The sequence below is a fragment of the Lactuca sativa genome, chromosome 8 (assembly GCF_002870075.4).
Source record: "Lactuca sativa cultivar Salinas chromosome 8, Lsat_Salinas_v11, whole genome shotgun sequence".
Taxonomy (NCBI): domain Eukaryota; kingdom Viridiplantae; phylum Streptophyta; class Magnoliopsida; order Asterales; family Asteraceae; genus Lactuca; species Lactuca sativa.
The window spans coordinates 205,199,876-205,219,114 of NC_056630.2; the positions used below are offsets into that span (position 1 = coordinate 205,199,876).

Below are 19,239 nucleotides of genomic sequence, written 5' to 3' on the forward strand. Positions count from 1 at the left end.
CAACACTCCATCCTTTTGGAGTTGGGCTATACACTTCTTGTTGACATGTCCAAGACGATAATGCCACAAAGATGCTTTATCCATACTATTGGAAGAATCCATAGACAACACATCATTTCCTAGGTTATCTACAACCATAACAATTTCATAAATTCCATTACAAGGCATTGCTTCAAAGTATAAAACACCATTTAGATAAGCATAAATAGAACCAATCTCATTATTAAATGAATATCTAAACCCTTGTCTAAACAAACCATGAAATGACATGATGTTTCTTTCCATATCTGGCGAGTAGCAATAATTATCTAAATCTAAATTCAATCCATTACTAAGCATTAAAGAATACACTCCAATCTTGGTAACAGCCGACGTTCTTCTGTTCCCCATGATTAGATTTATTCTTCCAAGCTCCACATCCCTATTTCTTCCTAGTCCCTGCAAATCAGAACAAATGTGGTAACCACATCCTGTATCAAGAACCCAAGAAATAGCATGAGATGAATCATTAGATTTAATAGTGTATATACCTGCATAAGATGGCTTGATCTTTCCATCCTTGATGGCTTGTAGATATTCCGGGCAGCTTCTCTTCCAATGACCTATTTTGTGGCAATGATGGCACTTTTCCTCCTTTGGGTTACAGTTGGGCTTAGTAGGATCAACCTTGGTCCTACTAGAAAAGGAACCATCTTGGGACTTTCCCTTGTGGTGGCTCTTTGATGGAGCCTTCCTCTTCTTGCCCCTTCCCTGCCCTATAGCCAAAACAGGAGCAACGGATGGATTAGGAGTTGGTGCAACAGACTTGTCCTTTAGGTTGCTCTCAGCAGTCCTTAGGAGCCCTTGGAGTTTGCTTAGGGTGACCTCTTCCTTGTTCATGTGGTAGGTCATCCTAAATTGGTTGTAGCATGAGGGCAAGGGGTGAAGAACAATGTCGATAGCCAAATCTTCCCCAAAGTTGACATTCAACTTGCGAAGACGATCAAAATACCTTTGCATCTTTTGCAAGCGCACGGTTAGAGACTCTCCACTTCCCATTTTAGCAGTGATCATATTCATAATGATCTCATAGCGCTCTTGCCTCGCGCTTTGGTGATATCTCTCCATCAAGTCTTTATGCATCTCATAGGGATACATGTCCTCATAGGACTTTTGGAATTCGGAGTTCATTGTGTCTATCATGATGCAATGAAATTTCGTTGCATCACGCTCATGAGTCTCAAAGACAGCCATTTCTTCGGGAGTAGCAGTTTCTGGATTGAACTTATCGAGCTTCTCATCGAGGACATACTCTTTGTCCTCGTAACGCGCGATAGTGCGAATGTATCTTATCCATTCGCTAAAGTTCGATCCATGGAAAGTCACTTTTTGACAAAGGCTCATTAGCGTGAATGAGCTAGCAGCAGCGTTGTTTGCGTTAGACATCTACAAATAGAAAGGACAAAGTTTGATTAGAATTGAATCCCTAATTAAACACCCAAAATGAAAAATTAGGGCTAGGACCCAACAACATTATTTACATATTAGAAAAGGGATGTCGTAATCCAACACGCAAATAATTTGGAGATAAGTGAATGACGATTCACTAATTCTTCACCATGAAAAACATAAGCTTAACTCTTAAATGTATTGAGAATTCCTAGATTTTCTTGGAGATTCATTGAACTTTTCAATGGCATGTTTAAATCTCGATATGCCCCTCTCGTTTGTGACTGGGATGCCGAGGATCACAAAGTGGGTGTGAATAACCATGCAAATCTACATGGTGCCTTCATTGTTACAATCGCCTATTTGATGTGCCGGTAAACCACACACGCTCCATCGAACTATGACAAACAATGAATCACCCTTTACCACCTTTGCTTAGAACCAATTAGTGTGCCGGTAAACCACACAGGCTCCACTAACTTCTTAGCAAGGGTGCAAAGTGTAATTTAATGGGATTGCATCATTTTCACTTTTGCCTAAAGTAACTAGGATTAGGAATTTGTAAAAAAAATGTTTAGTTATTTTTTTATAGATTCATTATACTTATTAATGAGTAGAGGATTGCCCTATCCTACCCGTTCCGCTAACGACCCTCCACCAGTCATGCAAGCGGTGGGTGTGAGTGTACACCCATTAAGCATCATTTTATAGGCAGCAACCTTATATCCACCTTATAGACCGGCTTCGTGAATAAGGCCTACTAACGGTAAGACTAACATTTTTTAATTATATATATATATATATATATATATATATATATATATATATATATATATATATATATATATTAAGCTTGTAATAATATAATAGTATAGGGTGTATTTTAAACATTTCAAAATACTAGGGTTTTAATCTTCAATTTAAAATTTTCGAAATTTAATACCATTTAAATTAAAATTTTAAATATTAAAACTATTGATTTAATAATTATCTTAAATTAAACCATTAATTTAAATTATCAAATCATAAGGGATTATCTAAATCTTAAAGGATAATTACCATTTAAACAATTAACTTATTCTAATCCCTTTTATCCCTCTAAATCTCGAAAATAATGGGAGGAGATAATTCAAAATCTTTAATTACCACATTTAACTATTAAAAGATAATTACAAGATATGGGATTATCCAAATCCCTAAAATTTAGGATCTTATCTTGGGGAAGGAGACTAATCTCGAAATCTTAGGGTTTGCAAACCCTAGATTTCGAAATCTTGGATTAAAAGGAAAGGATTCAAAAACCCTTTCAAGATTTTTCGCAAATTAGGGTTAGGAAACCCTAATCTCGAAATCTCTTTCCTCCTAGGGTTTATTGGCTATAAACCCTAATTTGTCAAGTTCATACAATTGAATAATACTAATTGGAAACAAGTTAACCAAAGGCTCTGATACCACTGATGGGTTTTATACAAACAATCCTATGTGTGTATGCAACCCTAATTTGGATCTATGTTTTCACTATTAGATACACAACATTATGAACACATGAATAAAACCCTAATATAGGTTGCTACTTTCGAAATTCATATATAAGGTTAGATCACATACCTCTTGTTGTTATATAGCAATAACAACTTAAATCTTCAAACCCTTAGTCTTGAAAGCAAGCACCACAAGTGTAGTGCCTCTAATGGCTCACAAACACCACAAGCAATTGGAGAAGCTATAGAGAGAAGGGAGGAGGTAGAAATCAGCCTTGGGACTTCTTAGAATCAATTGGACGATTTCTCAATGCCTAGGGGTCTTTATATAGTGTTGAGATTAGGGTTTTAGTCCTTATCCTAATCTAGTTGCTTGCCTATCAAGTAACCATAAGATAAGCCTTAATAACCCTTATCTATTATCCCTTTGGACGATTTCAAGGATATCCAAACCCTTGAATTCGTCCAACCCTAAGAAGGATAACCACTACCTTACTTTGCAACTATCACATAATTACAATTCAGCCCCTCTAGTTTAATTAATTACACTTGATCACAAAATTAAATCCTAATTAATTATTGTCCAATATTAATTAAACAAATATGATTTCTCCTTTAATATATTATTCTTATAACATATTAATAAATCATAATAACCTCTTTCTCTATTTATCTCTCCAGTCAAGTTGCTTTGGTGAAGGCAACCCAAAAGGACCATGCACAACCGGGTCAAGTATTTACCAAATATGGTTACGGGCTTAGACACTAATCCAACAGATATCACATTAAATAACTATGTAAAATAGACGATATCAAAGAATCAATGAGTATGCAGGTAGAACATGAGGTAATGGATTAATCATCACAACTTACCCTGTAATAATTTTGTAAGAATAATTTAATCATATATGGTGCTGAATTAAACATTGATTTGCGAGATAGTTATGGATTCTAACACCGCCTCTATAAGAACATATAGGAAGGTATTCAACAATACCCAATTCGTCCTTAATTTTGGTTAATTTGGCGAAAAATAATAATAATAATCTTATCCTAGTGATAAGGAATAAAGTTGTTGAATTTGATATATCAATGCACCATCACATTGTACATATCATTGATTCATTTCCTTCCATATTTCATGTGTCGTTTGATTGAATGGAATACTATCAATATTGTTGTTATTTAGAGAATACACCTGAAAACTGATGAGCTTTGAATTAACATAATACCGACTACACTTAGACGAAGAATCAACAGGAAGTGAAATAACTAAAGCATCAACGCATCTGAGTTTATTTTTGAGTAAATTGCATAAAAAGTCATTATTTTTTCATTTTTACTGATTTTAACACCTTTTTTTTAATTCCAATTAAAAACTAATTTTTCAAATTTGTTTCCGTCTTGACCATTTATCAGTCACCCGGTTTCCAGCTAATGTGACAACCTTTGATTACATGACATGCTGACGTGCCGATATTATTTAGTGACATCATATTATGGGTGTAAAAAAAACTGAAAACTAATGACTTTTATACCAAATGTAGTGACTTTTGAGATATCTAAAAGGTAGTGAATTCTATGCAACTATCTCTTCCTCTCCCTTTCACTCTCTATGTCCATAAAAAGGTTGACTGATTGCAGGAACTAAATCATCAGAATCACGCTACAATATTTACACACATAGATTTGCTTGTAGGACAACAATAAGTTGATCCATGATAAAGAAACTAGTATGTTAATTATTCAACCAAACCATATATTGTGTGTATGTTATAACTAAAAGAGATGGTGTGATCCTGATTTAAAACAAGTAAAATAAAGAAGAATTTAATTGAATGATTTAATTAATCAAAATGCTTAAAATGATTCTTCCATTCTAAAGGACATACTTCCTGTGAACTATACCCTATGCCCTATACTAGGTATCGTATTAAAAATAAACAAATAAACAAACAAAATGAAGAAAAATCAAACTAGCCCTACAACGACACCACTATTAAGGCTTCTTTCTCCTAGTGCACGTACTCTAACATATTTACTAAGGTACATGACAAAAATGCATCAAAAGGTTGTAGCTAAGGATTAGTTAGCCATTATTATCACATTATAGCAATAAACACAATATATATAAGAATCTAGATAGGGTTTAGATTTCCTAACATTAAAATGTACCTTGATGAATTGTTTTGTTAGAGTTTTTAGTTTTTTAACGATGAGATCAAATTGCACAGAACTCTCTCTCTTTCTGTGTGTGTGTGTGTGTGTGTTTGTGTCCTTCTCTTCATTACAAAACGGTTGATCAATTGTAGGAAGTAGGTCAACAGAATCACCCCATAATATTCAAAAATATTGATATACTTATGACACAATAAAATGTTGATCTGGAATAAATAAAATAATAAATCAATTATTCAACTAAACCCATAATTATATGCAAGCTAATAACTACGTTTTAAAAATGGAAAATAGAGAAGAATTGAATTGAATGATTTAATTAAGGTAAATTATTACAACAATTCTTCCATTTTAGAGGATATGTTTGACACTTAACCAAAGTTTTAAGGAAAATAACCAAAATACCCTTATCTATGTATCTTATTATACAAAACCAGACAAAGTCAAACTTCTTGCCGCCCCCCGTAAGGACACCACTACTAAGACTTTTTTTTTCCCCTACAGTACTTTAATTGACTTAAGCTATGTTTGGCGCGCCACAGCTAGCTTATTTTTCGAGCTTTTTTATCTTGCCGTGTTTGGTAAGCCAAAAAGTAGCTTATAAGCTAGCTTTTTGAAAAACTACTTAGACTAGCTTTTTAGGAGCTTTTTTAAAATTTTCCAAATACACCCCTTAATTAATTATAGAAACACATACACTTACATGTCCTTTTATGTAATTTTATATATTTCAGCTAGCTTTTCAGCTAGTTTTACCAAACGTTATTTTTTATCAGCTAGCTTTTTATTTAACAGCTAGCCTTTCACCCATCAGCTAGTTTTTCAGCTAGTCTGCCAAACATAGCCTTAGTAATATACATGATCAAAATACCCTCATCATTTGAACTTATTTTGTATTTATATACAAAGTGACGAACCATGGTTCAAGCTCATGTTCATGTGAATCAAAAAAAGTTTTGGGGATGGAGAAATCATGATGCATGAAAGGGTTGTACATAAGGACTAGTTATCCATTATCATCACAACATAAGAATCAACACAATACACATAAGAAGGCCATACATGTATATTGTCCAACATTAAAAAGTCCATTGATGATTTGTTTTTTTGGAATTGTCATTATTTTTATGATGAGACTAAATTGAACAAAACTCATTAAATTTTTGATATCACAAAGTCACTATATTTTAATTGTTTTGTCGATTTTGACACCGTCAATATGATGTCAACAAATAGTGACACATCAACATATCGCTTCATAAGAGTGTCATGTTAGCAATCACGCGTCAATTGAAAATCAGGTGACCAAGTAAGTGGTAAAGATTGAAACAAATTGGAAAAGTTACTATTTTAATTGAAACAAAAACGTAGTGTAAATTTTGAAAAAAATAAAATAAAAACATAATAGCTTTTATGCAAATTACTATTTATTTTTTGTGCAGATAAAGCAATATTTTCCAAATAGTTAATCCAACATCATTGAAGACAGTAGCAACAAGAATTGAATTTGGATTAGTGGAAGGTCCAAGTAGAAAGGACTTGGAACATATAGGTAAAATACATACACTATAAAGAATGGGCCTAATACAAACAAAATACAGTAAATACAGTCCAAATATAATGCTATGCTAACAACTTGAAGCCAACTCATCAGATTCACACATGACATGATGAATGTGATTGAATTTGAATAGGGCTAAAGAAAGGATCAACAAGAATTACGAATATGATACCATGTAGGGAATCCAGATGAGAGCTAGAAAGATGAAAGAAAGATCTCATTGATTGAAAGAAAACGTACATGAGAAATACAGGCTAGTAAAATACATACACAAACCAACCATACACAAAGTTCATAACTATCATAACAAACTCTAACAACCCTTATAACGAGTTCCTAAAGAACCACGCAACAGCAATGAATACTTAAGCAAAAAACTTTTGCTTCCATTTATCACAACACAACGTACAAAGAAAGTAGTACAGAATTGTTACTAGATATCTATAACCAGTCATGGTAGCATCCATTGAAGCTCAACTTTGATTCTCTTGATCTGGAGGGAAGACAAGAAGCTTAAAATTCTTTTGAAGCAGACGTGCAGATGCAACAGCAGAACGACAAATCCAAGACAACTCCACAACCTGAAGTGTCGACATGTCCCCTAGACCCGAAGGCATGGCCTCAAGCTGTTCACAGTGCTTCAAACTAAGTCGTTGAAGTTGAGGAAACTGATTGCCAGAAGCCTCCCAATGCACCAAATCCGTCTTCCCAATTTGAAGAACTCTTAGCTGAATAAAACTCCCATCAGGTGTCACCCAACGTTCACCCATGAATGAATTGTCTCCTAACTTCAGCACCTCCAAACCTCGCAACTTCCCAAGAACTGACATGTGTTCCCAATCGAGCATCGTGTCAGAAAGTGTCAGTTTCTTAAGTTTTGATGGGAATTTATACCATTCAGGAAGGGCCCGCAGTTTACCATCTAATGGTGGAGTAGGGTATGTATCATTCGACAATTTCAAATTCTCAAGGTGAGTTAGCCTCGTAATGTTATCAAACTTACAACTACCCTTTTTCTCTTCCAAAAGCAAGAGCAATTTCCCACGAACGCCTAGTTTTTGAAGATTAGGCGTCCGAGTTAAGATCACATCCGTACAACTACTTGGCGACACTTTTGACATGGTTATTAGGTTTTCGTTAACCAAAGGATCTGTCACAGTTTTTCGTGATGATTTTGAAGATGGAGTGGGCAAATCACTAGCTGCACTTGTGTAAACATGTCGCAACTGCAATAATTTCCAAAGATCCGCTTGAACTGTAATGCTACGAGAAGATGTCTCTACAACAAGCGTTTGTAGGTTCCAGAGGTTAGAGATGGCTGAAGGAAGAACCTTGAAATTTCCTACTAATGCAATGTATCTCAAATGCACGAGTTGGATGTTAGGGAAACGAGGGAAATTGATAGAGCGAACATCTAACACTCTTAGCAATTTAAAGCTCCCTGGAAAGTATGTTATGAGATCGTTGGGTAAAGCCTTTTCTTCTTTTGAGTAGCATAAGAAAGATCGGACATGTGAAGCGTCAGGCTTTGAAGAAATGTAATCAATAACTCGAGAATGGACACAAAGACGACGAAAGACGTTTGGATCAATAGATACGTAAGAAGATGGTTCTAAACCCTTGATGTCCTTGAAGAAGTTTTCTTCTTCGGCTTGTCTGATACACATGTCATGCAACATATCATGGATTCGACATGTTTTCATTCCACCATCAGCTTTTCTCTTTTCCACCAAAACCAGGTTCCTGTCCACAAGATCCTGTAAGTTCTCTTCTGCCATTTCTTCTGGGCTTGCATCACCAATTCGCTGAATAAACCCCTCAGCAACCCAAATATGGATTAATTTCCAAACGGGTATCTCGAAATCCTCAGGGAATACACCAAAGTAGAGGAAACAAGCTTTTAAATCGTAAGGTAAATGGTTATAACTTAATGCTAATACATCCATACATTGCTCTGATTCCATGGCTACATAAGTACCCACCTTCTCCTTTACTTTCTCCCACCACCCACGTGTTTTATCTTTCTTTCGAAGGATTCCTGCAATCACCACAAGGGCAAGAGGTAATCCGTAGCATTTTTTTGCAATTTCCTTCCCTAGAATCTCCAGTTCACTTGAGCAACGGGATCCTTTAGGGAAGACCTTCTTCTCCAAAAGCTCCCAACTTTCTTCATCAGTCAAGAACCGAAGCTGATAAGGAGGGAGATTTGTGTTCGCGTGTAGGGCTACATCCTTGTTTCGACTGGTCAACAAGATTCTACTCCCGTTCTTGGTGTTGGGGAACACCATTTTTAGATCATTCCATGCGGTTTTGGTCCAGACGTCATCTAACACGATTAAGTACCTCCCATCTTTCAATTGCCGATGCAATTCCTCAGCAATGGTGTCAACGCTCCATTTTGATGTATCTTTGTTTTCTCGAGTAACATCGTACAAGATTTTGGAAAACACTTCCCTCCTACTATACACTTGCGAAACATACACCCAAGATCGAATGAAAAACTCATATTGAATCGATGAGTCATTGAAAACTTTCTTAACAAGAGTCGTTTTACCTAAACCGCCCATACCCACGACGGAGATCACCTCCAGTTCTTCTGTCTCCGCCTTTAGGAACCCGACAACATTTTCCGCTTCTTTTTCGAAACCCACAACGTTTTCCTCCTCCACAGATGGAGGAGACCTGGTAAACGACTCTGTTTTCCTGAAAACCTCATTTGCGAACAATTTATTATCGTAGATCTCCTTCACGCGCCGCCGTATATCTTCAATCTCTTTTCCAACAGTTCTTAGTTTCAGGGGGTAGTCTGTGAAGTGAATTGCTCTTTCGAAACTACTTCGAGATTTCTGGATCGATGCGTGGAAGACGTACATATCCACAATGTCTTCAGCTTTATAGACTTCGATTCTGATGCGTCGGACGAGTTCTTTGACGATGGCGTGCTTGCTCCGGCTCTCGGTTGTTTCCTTCACGAAAGCTGCAAGTAGACGGAGGTCGTTGCACAGAGAGTCAACTTGGTCTTTGACGCTTGAGATCAAATTGGCGTTGTAGACTAATAGTTGTTTCAGATTACCCAGCAAGAATTCCACAGCCGCATCCGCCATTAAAATCTCGAAAATATCAACTTCAGGGAGAAAGAAGATTGAAATCTCGAAAGTATTAACTTCAGGTAAAAGAAGATTGAGAGCTCGAAGAAATGTGGAAGCATTCCCCGAAACTGCAGTTAACCGTTGACTCTGGTTATAGTCGTCCTACTGGTTCCTCCTAAATTTTGTGAAAAATAATTGTTACTCTCTCCGATTCAATTTCATTTTTTATTTTTTTTTCCGATTCTTTTCCAACCCTTTCACATTTATTGGATATAAATAATATTTCAACGGCAGTTTGACAATATATGTAAAAAAATCTATAAATTATATAATTTTTTTTATTTATTATTATCTTTCGCTCTCTCTTATTCAGATCGAATCCTCAGTTATTTGATAAAGCTAAATTCGAGAATAGAATAAAGAATCGAATCATAGAGTTAAGATCTCTACCGAAAGGGAGAGGAGAACAAATCAAGATCGACTGACTTACAGGAAAGAAGCGAAACTCGACTGCTTGGACAGAGTGGGATAGATCTATTGCCAGAGGTGGAGACGGATAGGTAGCTAGACTTCCAAGTTGCGGCACGAAGTAGCGAAGACTGTTCAGTTAGATTTTTCAGATGCTGGAGTGAGTTCTTGAGAAAGAACAGAACTAGACTTCAAAGGATAAGTCGGAAGAAGATCAACCGAGAGTCCCCGACTTTCATATGCTCTTTATAAAGTAGTTTGAGGGCCTTAAGAAAGGTAGACCGTCGGGATAAGGAAAGGGTCGATGTACATTGATTTTTCATATATAGAGAGATTCCCCTGTATAGCTAGCCTTCTTCTTCAGCAGATACTCTGCGTAGTATACCTATGGGCGGTACATTTAATCAAACAAAGCCTCTCGACTTGCTTGTTGGTTCGCGGGTCTGCTTCTCTTTTGATCCGCGGTCTGCCACCGATAGGTGGCCGATCGTGTTTCTTGAGAGGGTTGTATCCAAGTTATTCGACCAGGATTTATCCGAAGCGGTTAGTTTCCTGTTATCTTATCTGGTGGTGAATTTGATGCCCCGTGGGTGACGACCCCGAGCTCTACTGTCAGATTTCTGAGTGGGTACCCGTTGGGCTATCTTGGCGCATGGCCTCTTTTCGCGTTGTCCCACCACCTAATTATTTGGTGGTGTGCAGAACTTGTGTACCCGGGAAGGGTGTTTACCAACTACGCCGTCCCCGGGGATGACGTAATAATCGCGGATGAGAATGTCGCGACCCGTTACAAGGAGTCCCTTGACCTCCTACAGGTGGTTATTTCGAAAGAGAAATCACTAATATCAAGGAGTGGGTCCGCGGAATTCGCGAATAACTTTAGGTTTCGAGATTTGACAGTCGATCTCCCCCCGGTATCCATTAAAAAGCGTTATTGAACACTTTCTACCCCTACGGGTTGATGGCTGTTGCTCACCGTTATTCGGTGCGTGATTTCCGTTTGCTTTGTAGGCTGGGTGGAGCTGGATATCGTGTTCTTGCAAGGCTAGACCATAGGCGCCCGAGGCGGTATTCCCATCTTGTGGTTATGGGGCTAAAATTGCTCTCTCCTTCTTACCCGCTTCTTTTCTTAGACAAGTCTAGTAGGCAAGGGAATTGTTATAGCAAGCATGAGCGGGAATGAGCAATGACTTGAGTTTCGTTCTGGAGTTCGAGCGTTGAAAGTTAGTTCGAGCGGGGGTCTTTTCTTTTTTTTTGAATAGGAAAAATGAATGAAAATAAAAACGGTGGCCGACAAAGCCCTTTTACCTAAATCCAATCTCTTGGGAAGGAGCGTCAAGCCATTCAAGTTAGAGGAGCGGTTTTCCACTCTTAACCGTTGCACACGAAAGAGGATCGGAGGCCCCCTCAACCTCTTAATCAAGGCGCCCCATCTACATCTATGTCAGCAGCATCAACCGGGACTATACCCATTTACTATTCATACTAGGTCAAAGGAAAATCGAAAAGACCAACGACTTGTCTAAAAGAATCAAAGATCCACGAGCTGAGCTTGATCTTACAAACGCGCGTAAGAGGTTGTGATAAGCAGCGGTTTGCCTCGTTCCAATGTCGGCGGAGCAGTCCCCACCGGAAGCTTCTCCAGATCCGCGATCGACAAGAAATGGTTCGGCACAATGTGGAACCTGACGTTGCTGATATGATATAAGAGTGAGAACCGGAGAAGATCGAAAGGTCGTCAACGGCGAAGACCGTCATATTGTATTGTTAAGAGTCACAAGCTTGGCGTATATAATGAAAAAATTATAAATTATATGTTTGTTAAAACCAAATTAATATAAATTATGTTTTTGACAATCTATGTAAGTTGGAAGATTGAAATATATTAAGAATATACTAATTGGAGAAAAAATAGAGTAACAAATAGAATAGAGTTGGATATCAAACACTATTTACCTTATTTTTTACTTCATTTTTTAAGGAAAAAATAAAAATAGGTTGGAGATGATATAATGGATAATGACGTTTGTGATATTCTAAAGTCACCGTTAGTGACATGATAACATAGTTTTCCTTTTCTTGTAAAAATAAGTCATTTAACATATTATTTTTTTCACATTTAGTTCTTATTTTTTACACATTTAATCACTAATTTTTTTTATTATAAATAAAATAAGTTATTTTTCATCCTATTTGGGACAATAACTAATAATGTATTTTCATACGTAATTCATCTGAATACTGAAATCATGTGTTACTTGTCTCGATGTTAGTAATAGCATTGTATGATTGATATCGATTGATATTAATAACTATGATAGTATAACAACAATTATATTTAATATCAATAAAAATTTAACTTAATAGCAATATCAACTACATTATATCAGGTGAAAAAAATACATTAACCATAATGATTAATTGTTGGAAATAATGTTAACATTTATAACTATTGTTTATGCTATTAATAATAATAGTAGAGTCATTTTGGGTTACACATAAAGACATAAAACCTCCTCTTGAATAGTTGCAACCCCATCTTTAAAATTTACGTTAACTATAAAAAGAATTAAAAAACTTATTTGCTGAAAAACTGTCAAAATCGATATACCAAAGAATTATGGAAGACTCTAATTTTTTCTTCAAGATGTTATTTTGTCTTGGAAGCCCCAATTCAAGTTGGGAGAAAGCAATTACAAATTTCAAAAATTACAACTTAATCTAGATTGTATGTAATAGTGAATTAATTAGATAAGTAAAAGAATAATAATACTTCAATATAGATATTGAAATACTTCTTTGTACATAATTGCTACAAATTTCAAAGTAGGTTGTTTTTTTGATACATTATTGAAGTTGTTCAATATGTGAAAAGAGAAACATACTTTGAAAAGAGGAACATACTTTGAGAATATACAGAGAAGGTTATAAATAAATAAAAATTAATGAAATTGCATAAATTAAAGTAAACAATGATTACATGCAAATTAAGTACCTTTCTTTCCAAATCACTTATTATTTTCTCATCATTTGTTACCATTGAGATCAAGTACACAATATTTTTAAATCTTATATTATATTCGATAACATTCACTTTAAAAGCTATTGTTTATTTTTTAAAAAATTAAGCTTAGAAATAAAGATTAACTAAATCCAATTTGAAAAAATAGCAAAATTAATGATGTCATAATCCTTCCTAATAAATGAAAATAATTTTGTCGCTTGTTAATCTCTCATGAGTTTTGACATTTGTCATTTTATAGTACTTTTGAAATAAATATTATTCACTTGTCAATTTTTGATTTGTTTCAAATTTTAAAATTAAAGTCATAAACTTATATATATATATATATATATATATATATATATATATATATATATATATATATATATATATATATATATATATATATATATATATATATATATATATATATATATATAGGCTTAGGTTATTTTATTTTAAGTAATTATTGTGTGAATGTATGAATGATTATGAGCCAATCATTTTACTTATTTTAAGAAAATGATTTACCTATATTATTAAATAAAAGAAAAATAGAATAATGCCATTTAATTAAAAGAAGGGTAATATTGTATATTTGCATTGCCTTAAAATTTGGAAAACCAAATTTTAGTTTAAATAATTCTAACATAATTTTTAATCATACCCAGTTTATTCTGTCTGAATGACATTCTTTTTATAATGATATTCTATGAAAATGCAACCCATAAACTTTTAAAGAGACTTACTTCTCGCAGAATAAACAAATTTTTAGATACAAGTTAAATTTTTTTTCCATCACATCCTTGAAAAATAAAAAACTTAATATTTTATTCTATAATAATGAAACACTCCCTAATAACAAACAAATATAATATGTAGATTATTCTATTGTAATATACTATTACATATACTTCTATCATTCTATTATAGATTAATCTAACAAAACATGTCAATAAGTAGTGCATTTTTGTGGAAGATCGGTGACCATTGAGAATTGTTCATGTCTATCCCACACACATTCATCCAACCTTCGGGTCATTGATCATCATGTACTTCATTCATTCTATAAGAATAACTGTCATGAAATTGAATTATGTAAGTATAAAACTATGTGAGAATGCTTTTATACGACAAAAATAAAACAAATTTTAGTAATTCTAAGAGAACTCATACTACATGTTAAAATCAAGTAACACAAATAACGAACTCATAAATTAATTTTGTGTTCTTCAAGAATTTGAACATCAAGTTCTCTTTCAGGCATTTCTACAACACCTGGTGTGCAATATTCTCATAGAATTATTTTTGTGTTCTTTAAGATTTCTGAACCGCCATGACTTGTTAGAATCAAATAACTACTGTTCACGAGAAATATTTCCACAAAAAAAGTCAAAAAAGGAAGATGAAAATACTTGCAAAATCAGAACATGACAATACGAGAAATCTTACCATGTATTTCGATCCAGGGAGAAAACTTTCAAGAGGTAGAGTGGAGGTGATTTGGAAGAATCAGAATCAGGGAGGTGATTAAGATAAAAGGCAAATAAAATTGAAGGGCAACGAGATAAAAAGTCGGCTTTTTAAGCTTATTTAATGATCTGAATCAGAAGCATGATGATCTAATGCCAGGTACAGATGAACTAAAAATGATTTCAGAAAAAAAAAGGAGAAAAAAACGATATCTGTTTAGAAAAGTCGATTACCTTAATCTGTCGGAGTCGATAGTAGAGGGGTGTGTACGAGAGGGAGATGAGAGGGAAAATCTTGAGGGCGACGATGAATAAAAGAGAAGAGGGAAGAGGCAGATGTGACAACCTGAAATTTCCATTCTAAACAAACCATATCAAGCCAATAGAAGTTAGAATAGTTACAGTGAAATTCCAGACTTTGGGTATAAGTTTGAGTATTTCAGGATTAGCACTTAAGGAGATATCAGGAGAGTGGATGCACTAGGGTTTTGTGCAACAATGTTATTCCAATACTCTATGATATTAGAGTTCATTCCAGGAATAAAATACTTTCTGCCAAAAATCCCAGGACTATATATAGAAATCTGAACCATATTCATTCATTAGTTACATTTCCAACTAGAGAAAAGCGAAATTCTCTCTCACAGATCTTCGGGTTTTCATCCCAAATCGTGAGTACTTCTATCTAGTTGTATTATATAGCTTAGATTGTGTTTAATAACATCAAAATCATGTCAAAACACTAAGATCTGTGAGTTTACCGCCCAAGAACACCTTGGGGAGTAAACTCCTTTTTAAGGGCCAAATTGTGCCCAATGTCCCTCAAAGCCTTGGAACTCAACCTAGGAACTACCATGACATGTTTAGACCACAAAATCATTTAGAAACAAAGGGTGAAAGTGAGTTCAATTCACGGCCAAGAAAGTTCTTGGGCCGTGAACTCCAATTTTAGATGCCAAAACACCCTAAAGGCCTTCCTTAAGCCAAGAGACTAATTTAGACATGTAACCTAATGTGTTTATAGCCTAGAAATCATAAGGAAACACAAGGAAAAAGGAGTTTACGGCCAAGACAAGTTCTTGGGCCGTAAACCCCTATAAATGAGGCAAATGACACCCTAACTCCTTCCTTATGCCTAGAACCTAGCTTAGATCATATACTTGAAGTGTTAAGGACCTTAAGCATCCAAGAAACCATGTTCCCATAGAGTTTATGGCCGCAAGCTCATAACAATTGGTCCTTAGGCCGTAAACTCTATAAAGGGGTGATATTGTGCCCCTAATGCTTCCACATGGCTAGAACTTATCATAGAACAAATCACCAATGAGCTAGGAACCTCAAAACATCAAATGGTACTCCTTACCATGCGTTTACGGTCGTAAACTCATGGGGGAGTGGTCCCAGGGCCGTAAACTCCAACACACATGGTCTTTTGACCATAAACTTCCGTATGAGGTCTTGCACTCCTTTGTTGCAACCCATTAGCCTCCTAGCACTTGACCAAAATTGTTTTCCTTGCATTAGGATGTTTATGTTGGATTAGTGTCTAAGTCCATAACTATTTTGGTATGTACTTGACCCGATGGTGCATGGTCCTTTTGGGTTGCCTTCACCAAAGCAACTTGATAAGATGAATTATGGAGAGAAATGATTAAATATGATTTATTAATATATTATGGGAATAATATATTAAAGGAGAAATCATATTGTTTAATTAATATTAGTCAATAATTAATTGGTAATTAGTTTTGTGACTAAAAGAGATTAATTAAACTAAAGGGACTGGAATTGTAATTATAAGATAATTGCAGTTTGGGCCATAGATTGCCTTGAATCAAGGGGTGGACGAATTCTATGGGCAAACCCATAAGGAAATCGTCCATGGGCTTGATTAAAGGAGTCTATGGGTTGCTTAGGGCTTAAGCAACCAAATTAGGGTTTCCTTGTTAGATAACCCTAATAGCCTCACTATATATAGAACCCTTAAGGCTCAAAAACGTGGACAAGCAACCTTCTAGGGTTTTCACATGGTTTTGGCAGCCTCCATCCTCTCTCCTCTTCATCCTCTTGCTTATGGTGTTTGTGAGCCATTAGAGGAGTGACACTTGTGACTCTAAGCCTTCCAAAGTCAATTCAAGGAGGAATTGGGATTGTTATTGCTACATAACAATCAAGGTAATATCATAACCCTAATTATATGTTAATATTGATTTCCATATGCTAGAATTAGGGTTTATAGTCTTGGATTCAAAGCATGTACAATAGAAAAACCTAGATCCAAGCATTAGGGTTTGTATGAGCACATAGGATGTCTTATGACCAAAACCCATCAATGGTATCAGAGCCTAGCTTGGTTTCAATTGTATTGATGCATTGTATAACTGGAAAATCCGATTTCTTGGATTCGGGAGGCTGGACTCGCCGAGTCCATGGCTGAACTCGCCGAGTCCATGCTGACTCGACGAGTCTAAGCTTGACTCGACGAGTCAACTCGTCAGATGGAGGGTATTTCGCGATTTCTTGCTGTTTTTGCTTATGGATTGTTACCTTATCATGTTAGATCAATATTAATCCGATTATATGATATATTTGACTATATTTTGATCTAATTAAAGATATTTATCAATTAATAAGATAATTGTTTCCTTATAAGATAATTGATTAATTATTTTGACTAAATTGATAAATTGTTTTGCAAGAAATCATTAAATAAATCAAATATGGATAATTATATGATTAAATGTTAATTTGAATTATTTGTTATTTGATCCTTGTTGTTATGAAAAGTTTCATATTTTCCCCTTAGGTTTTATAGTTTAAATTTGAACCCAAAAGTTTTGTTGTTTTGAAATTTAAATAGTTGAAACCTTAATGTTTTGAAAAAAGGTTCAAAATTTGCCCTCAAGTTTTGGAATTTAAATTTTGATTAAATGGTTTAATTTTGATATATATTTAAATTCTAAACCCTAATGTGTTGAAATGCTTCAAAACTTGCCCTCAAGTTTTGGAATTTAAAAGTTGATTAAAAGTTTAATTAGGAATGTTAAATTCTAAAACTCTAGTATTGTTTTGAAAAAGTTCAAATCACACCCTTATGGTTTTATTAATTAATTAAGGTGTATAATTAAAAGAAGTTTAATAAATCCATAAAAGTTTAGGTTTACAATTAGAAGTATAATTGAACCACCTAATATTTAAAAGTATAAAATACATCATATACTATATATAACATTAAAAGTCTAACATTATATATATGTATGAGTAAAAGTCAGTCTTACCGTTAGTAGGCCTCATTCACGAAGCTGGTCTATAAGGGGTGTTTAAGGAAATTGCCTATAAAATGGCGACTGAATGGGTATCCACTCTTACCCACCGCACTCTTGACTAGTGGAGGGTCGTTAGCCGAACGGGTAGGATAGGACAAAACCTTCCATTATAAGTATAATGAAGTATAAAAGTAACTAAATGTTTTCATAAAATTCCCAATCTTAGTTACTTAGGCAAAAGTGAATTGATGCAATTCCATGAAATTACACTTTGTACCCTTGCGAAGACGTTAGTGGAGCGTGTGTGGTTTACCGGCACACTAAATGGTTCTAAGCAAAGGTAGCAAAGGGCGACTCAATGTTTTTCATAGTTCGGTGGAGCATTTGTGGTTTACCGGCACATCGAATAGGTGACTGTAACATGTGAGGGCACCATGTAAGTTTGCATGGTTATTCACACCCGCTTTGTGATCCTCGGCATCCCAGTCACAAACAAGAGGGGCATATCGAGATTTAAACATGCCATTGAAAGTTCAATGAATCTCAAAGGATCTAGGAGTTTTCATAGATTTAAAACTTAAATTTCTTTTTCATTTTTCGTGGTGGAAATTAGTGAATCGTCATTCACATACCTTCAAATGTTCTGTAATTAGGGTTACGGCATCCCTCTCCCGAGTTGTGGAATATTGTGTTGGGTCCTAGCCTTAGTATCTCATTTGGGTGATTTACTAAGGACTCAATCTATCAACTAACTTGAATTTGTTTTCTCCCGTTTTGTAGATGTCAAAGTTCGACAACTATGGTCTTCCCAAATCCCGTGGAACAAGCATTCCACATGAAGATGATATTCCACGATTCGATCGAGGAACAAGAAATCATGCTTCACTTCCTCCTCCTCCTCCAATTATTCTCCCTAACCCACAAGATTGTAAAATTGAAAGGTTCAATATCACTCAATCCCTTTTGGCAAGTAAACATAAAGAAGGAAAGTCGGTGTGTGCACACGTCCTAGGGATGAAGTCGCACATTGATAGACTAAGAATGTTGGGATCCGTTGTCTGTAAGGAAATAGCTGTTGATTGCGTTCTTCAGTCACTTCCCAACTCATATAGTGAGTTCGTAAGAGAGTACTATATGATGAATCACGACGTGACCCTTATAGATCTCACCTACATGCTTATTGCTGCTAAATCAGTAATGGTTTGGCACAATAGAAAAGCAAAGTTGATTGGTGAATCTGCCTTCAAGACCTCTATGGATATAGACAATGGCAATGAAAGACATGCAATGAT

General features: G+C 35.2%; 1 protein-coding gene across 1 annotated transcript; it reads right to left on the bottom strand.

The window, feature by feature from the left end:
* Window positions 1–6,850: 6,850 nt before the first annotated feature.
* LOC111919295 (putative late blight resistance protein homolog R1A-10) lies at window positions 6,851–9,932 on the bottom strand. The gene has a single exon (XM_023914901.3). It carries the CDS (start codon window positions 9,750–9,752, stop codon window positions 7,122–7,124), a length of 2,631 nt encoding a protein of 876 aa, XP_023770669.1. The 5' UTR covers window positions 9,753–9,932; the 3' UTR covers window positions 6,851–7,121.
* Window positions 9,933–19,239: the final 9,307 nt, after the last annotated feature.